Here is a 6000-nt window from a genome sequence, read left to right as displayed (position 1 = left end):
GTAATGGAACCGACCCAGACTGCACTTGAGTACTTCCGTTAGAACACTGCTTCCCCGTCTGGACACCGACAATAGACACCACCGCTGACCATACAAGACTAGACTGTGCGGAGAGCTGTGTGTGTGCGGAGAGCTGTGTGTGCGGAGAGCTGTGTGTGTGGAGAGCTGTGTGTGTGCGGAGAGCTGTGTGTGCGGAGAGCTGTGTGTGCGGAGAGCTGTGTGTGTGCGGAGAGCTGTGTGTGTGAGGAGAGCTGTGTGTGCGGAGAGCTGTGTGTGCGGAGAGCTGTGTGCGGAGAGCTGTGTGTGTGCGGAGAGCTGTGTGTGCGGAGAGCTGTGTGTGTGGAGAGCTGTGTGCGGAGAGCTGTGTGTGTGCGGAGAGCTGTGTGTGCGGAGAGCTGTGTGTGCGGAGAGCTGTGTGTGTGCGGAGAGCTGTGTGTGCGGAGAGCTGTGTGTGCGGAGAGCTGTGTGTGTGGAGAGCTGTGTGTGTGCGGAGAGCTGTGTGTGCGGAGAGCTGTGTGTGTGCGGAGAGCTGTGTGTGTGCGGAGAGCTGTGTGTGCGGAGAGCTGTGTGTGCGGAGAGCTGTGTGTGTGCGGAGAGCTGTGTGTGCGGAGAGCTGTGTGTGCGGAGAGCTGTGTGTGTGCGGAGATCTGTGTGTGCGCGGAGAGCTGTGTGTGTGGAGAGCTGTGTGTGCGGAGAGCTGTGTGTGCGGTGAGCTGTGTGCGCGGAGAGCTGTGTGCGCGGAGAGCTGTGTGTGTGAGGAGAGCTGTGTGTGAGGAGAGCTGTGTGTGCGGAGAGCTGTGTGTGCGGAGAGCTGTGTGTGCGCGGAGAGCTGTGTGTGTGGAGAGCTGTGTGTGCGGAGAGCTGTGTGTGCGGAGAGCTGTGTGTGCGGAGAGCTGTGTGCGCGGAGAGCTGTGTGCGCAGAGAGCTGTGTGTGTGAGGAGAGCTGTGTGTGAGGAGAGCTGTGTGTGCGGAGAGCTGTGTGTGTGCGGAGAGCTGTGTGTGTGCGGAGAGCTGTGTGTGTGCGGAGAGCTGTGTGTGAGGAGAGCTGTGTGTGTGCGGAGAGCTGTGTGTGCGGAGAGCTGTGTGTGTGTGGAGAGCTGTGTGTGCGGAGAGCTGTGTGTGTGCGGAGAGCTGTGTGTGCGGAGAGCTGTGTGTGTGCGGAGACCTGTGTGTGCGGAGAGCTGTGTGTGCGGAGAGCTGTGTGTGTGAGGAGAGCTGTGTGTGAGGAGAGCTGTGTGTGCGGAGAGCTGTGTGTGTGAGGAGAGCTGTGTGTGAGGAGAGCTGTGTGTGCGGAGGGACTTTTCCAAAATAGGAGGACAAATGTCAGTGAGAGTGAAAAATGAAACACAAAGTAAAGCGCTCCGAGCCGTTCTCCTCTCCACACCCACAACACACAGCGTACGTCTCACTATACAATCTTTCTTCTGGTTATCTGAGCCGACACTACCAGAGGAATGGGGGACCCCCAGTACCAGCACCCCGTGTCCCTCCAGTGGGATGGCGGCCCCCAGAGGCTGAAGAAACTGAAAAATAAACTTCTGCTGTATTTCCAGAAGAGGAGCGAATCTAACGGAGGAGAATGTGAGATCCGAGACACCGACTGCAGCCGGGGATACGTCACCATATACTTCAAGGAGGAGGAAGGTAGGTACTGGGGGGGACATAGGGGGTTCCCATCTACTGTAAGTAAGAGGACTGGAGGGGATCCTCATACACTACAAGGAGGGGGCAGGTAAGTACTGAGAACTGGAGGGGATCCTCATACACTACAAGGAGGGGGCAGGTAAGTACTGAGGACTGGAGGGGATCCTCATACACTACAAGGAGGGGGCAGATAAGTACCGAGGACTGGAGGGGCTCCTCATACACTACAAGGAGGAGGCAGGTAAGTACTGAGGACAGGAGGGGATCCTCATACACTACAAGGAGGGGGCAGGTAAGTACTGAGGACTGGAGGAGCTCCTTATACACTACAAGGAGGGGGCAGGTAAGTACCGAGGACTGGAGAGGCTCCTCATACACTACAAGGAGGAGGCAGATAAGTACCGAGGACTGGAGGGGATCCTCATACACTACAAGGAGGAGGAAGGTAAGTACCGAGGACTGGAGGGGATCCTCATACACTACAAGGATGGGGCAGGGAAGTACCGAGGACTGGAGGGGATCTTCATACACTACAAGGAGGAGGCAAGTAAGTACTGAGGACTGGAGGGGGAATCTCATACACTACAAGGAGGGTGCAGGTAAGTAGTGAGGACTGGAGGGGCTCCTCATACACTACAAGGAGGAGGCAGGTAAGTAGTGAGGACTGGAGGGGATCCTCATACACTACGAGGAGGGGGCAGGTAAGTACTGAGGACTGGAGGAGCTCCTCATACACTACAAGGAGGGGCAGGTAAGTACTGAGGACTGGAGGGGATCCTCATACACTACAAGGAGGGGGCAGGTAAGTACTGAGGACTGGAGAGGGATCCTCATACACTACAAGGAGGAGGCAGGTAAGTACTGAGGACTGGAGGGGATCCTCATACACTACAAGGAGTAGGCAGGTAAGTACTGAGGACTGGAGGGGATCCTCATACACTACAAGGAGGAGGCAGGTAAGTACTGAGGACTGGAGGGGATCCTCATACACTACAAGGAGGGGGCAGGTAAGTACCGAGGACTGGAGGGGATCCTCATACACTACAAGGAGGTGTCAGGTAAGTGGTATCTGATATTTCTGGTTTGGCGTGTTGCCTATTCCTGTGTATAGTACACTCCCTGTGGCTGTTCTGTCGGAGGTGTCAGGTGAGGCTGTGGGTGTCACTTGTTGTCTTCTGTGGGGAGAATAGAAAGTTATGAACTTACCTCGTGTGACGCATTCTCGTTCCGGTAAATCCCCGGCTGATACTTAGATGAAAGCAGGGGTGGACTGACCATTTGGAAACTCGGGCACTGCCCGAGGGCCCGGGGTCAGTAGGGGGCCCCATGAGATGCCCCTGGTACCTTTTTGATAGGCTTTTTTTTGTTTGGGCAAGAACACAGGGGCCCCATGATCCCCTATTGCCCGGGGGGCCCCATGAGTTGTCAGTCTGCCCCTGGATGAGAGGAATGTGAAGAGTCCATAGCTGAGCTCCCTCTGGGAATGGCGGTTGCCTGGTAGGGATGAGGTGCACAGACCCGGGTTCTGTTAGAGAAGTTCTGGTGCTGAATGAAAACCTATTAAAGTCAATGGGAGCCAAGTGTTAAAAATCATTTCTGGACATTTCCTAGACTAATATGGGGGGGAGGGGCTTGGCACTGTCCTAGGGGAACATGTACTGAAGCAGAAACATTTTCATTTCCTTTGCAGGTAATCGCCCATTTTAAGTATGCTGACAGTGAAATGTAAAAATACGAATTTCCTCTATTCACCATGTCTGAGGGTTGTCATGACCCGGCCAGTGAAGTGTCACATCTGTACGAGGTATACAGCTGACTACAGCAATACCGACATTTACAATGACAGTTCCCTGCCACTTCAAAGAGCAGGGAATCCCCTCATCTATACCCCACCCTTATCCTAGATGAGGGTCTCATGAAACACAGATGGAAACAGGGGACCCCACAAAAAAAACAAATGATGTGGGGTTCCCTCTAAAAATAACTGCCAGACCCGTAACCTCAGTGAGGGTCTAGCATGGATGTCAAGGAGGGATTCCACACAAAAATAGAATAAAAAACAGCGTGGGGTTCCCCCAAATTCCATAACTAGACTCTTCGGGCCTGATATGGATTTTAAGGGGGAACCACATGCAATAAAACAAGAAATAAACGAGTAAAGCAATACCGGAGCCTTAATATGAGCATGCAGCCTGGCAAGCCAGGAAAGGGAGGCGATCAGCATTTACCCCCCTGTGATGGGAGTGACTTTTGGGGGTGGGGGGACCTCTGTGTCAGCTCATGTTCCCCTCATTATGTTTAAATCACCCTGTGCCTGTTAAGGGGTGCAGGGTGTGAATGTCCTATTATTGTGTATTGGTGTGTTGTCCTTTGTTCTCGGCCATGTGGCTATCCATTGTCCTTTGCCATGTGCTGTAGCCCTTCCCACTGATGGGGCGGGCTGATGATGTGTTTCCTGTAGCCCTTCCCACTGATGGGGCGGGCTGATGATGTGTTTCCTGTTCCTGGTTGTGTTTCCCTGCCCTGTGTTTATAACTTGTTGTTTGTGTAAAATAAAGGAGTTGACTTCCTGTTTTAAGAAGAGTTGGGTGCTGTCTATTTCCTGAGGGATTTCAAGGGTGTGGTCCGTGGATTTGTGTTCGGACAGGGAAGCTGCGGTATAATGGAATATACCCAAGTGCGGTCTGGGGTCCGGTTCCGTTACACTTCCCCTTCTCCTAAGCCATACCAGGCCACACATGTGGGGGGGTCCTTCCTGATCAGTACCTTGTCCCCACATTCAGGAGAACAAGGGCCTCTTCCCCCCAGCCATGGCCTGGTGTTTGTGAGGGTCTGCGGGTAGGGCAGGGGTGGGCAAACTTTTTGACTTGAGGGCCGCAATGGGTTCATATATTGGACCCGGGGGCCGGACCAAGAGTAGATGAATGATGTGTATGTGTGAATTAATATAAATTAAATTAAAATTTGTAACATTAAATGTTTCGATTAATTTAAGGTAGAAAAGCATAAAAAGAGTTATTTTACAAAACTTTTATGCCCCCCACTAGCTGCTGGCCGGCCCAGCCACTACCATGCCATCCATAGTAAGTATAGTAATATTCCCCCATAGTAAGCATAGTAATTAATCCCCCATAGTAATTCATCCCCCATATAGTAATTCATCCCCCATATAGTAATTCATCCCCCATAGTAATTCATCCCCCATATAGTAATTCATCCCCCATAGTAATTCATCCCCCATAGTAATTCATCCCCCATATAGTAATTCATCCCCCATAGTAATTCATCCCCCATAGTAATTCACCCCCCATAGTAATTCATCCCCCATAGTAATTCATCCCCCATATAGTAATTAATCCCCCATATAGTAATTCATCCCCCATAGTAATTCATCCCCTATAGTAATTCATCCCCCATATAGTAATTCATCCCCCATAGTAATTCATCCCCCATATAGTAATTCATCCCCCCTATAGTAATTCATCCCCCATATAGTAATTCATCCCCCCTATAGTAATTCATACCCCATATAGTAATTCATCCCCCATAGTAATTCATCCCCCCTATAGTAATTCATCCCCCCTATAGTAATTCATCCCCCCTATAGTAATTCATTCCCCATATAGTAATTCATCCCCCATAGTAATTCATTCCCCATATAGTAATTCATCCCCCCTATAGTAATTCATTCCCCATAGTAATTCATCCCCCATATAGTATTTCATCCCTCATATAGTATTTCATCCCCCATAGTACTATTCCCCCCCAAGTAGTAAGCCAAGTCCCCCCTGTGTCAATTTACTTACCTTTGCTCCGCGCATTCCTCTCGCCGTGTTCCCGCGCTGTTCCGGTCTTCAGGGTGGACTGTGAGAGGAGCCTAGCTCCCCTCACGTTCGTCACGCTGCCCCGCCTACACACATCCTGACAGCCAATGTTTGCCTGCCCTGGCTGTTTTTTTTTCTTATCACGCTCCACGGGCCAGATTAAAAGGTCCGCCGGGCCATATACGGCCCGTGGGCTGTAGTTTGCCCATTGCTGGGGTAGGGGCTTATCACAATACGGAATCATGCTTTAATATTAAGGGGGGGTACAGATACCAGACCCCCTATAGTACCCCTACCCATTCACAAAAAAATAAGTAGTGAATAAAAACAGACGCAGTTCTTGGCAGGTCCTTTAATAAAAAAACCCAGAAGAAAAGTCCCGTGATGTACATTCATTGACAATCAGGTCATCGAGCAATGCAGATCCACCTCAATCATGACGTTCGATGACCCAACAAAAGAAAGAAAACTGCTGATCTCTGACACATCTGATCCAATCGCTTCACTCCTGAGGACTGACAGTTCTGTTCCC

At 51.1% G+C, this 6000-nt stretch overlaps 1 protein-coding gene across 1 annotated transcript in view; it reads left to right on the top strand.

The window, feature by feature from the left end:
* The first annotated feature begins 1443 nt into the window (after positions 1-1443).
* LOC149437072 (protein mono-ADP-ribosyltransferase PARP14-like) overlaps positions 1444-6000 on the top strand; it is a 28596-nt gene continuing 24039 nt past the window's right edge. Inside the window, exon 1 of the mRNA XM_089661163.1 lies at positions 1444-1644. Within this exon, the coding sequence (XP_089517289.1) occupies positions 1455-1644 (190 nt within the window). The 5' untranslated portion in view covers positions 1444-1454. The remainder of the gene's footprint in view (positions 1645-6000) is intronic.

The sequence above is a fragment of the Staurois parvus genome, unplaced genomic scaffold (genome assembly GCF_062004578.1).
Source record: "Staurois parvus isolate SC_StPar_1 unplaced genomic scaffold, SC_StPar_1.0 ptg001318l, whole genome shotgun sequence".
NCBI lineage: Eukaryota > Metazoa > Chordata > Amphibia > Anura > Ranidae > Staurois > Staurois parvus.
The sequence above is the reverse complement of the archived record's forward strand: the minus strand, read 5'-3'. Positions and strand labels throughout refer to the sequence as shown.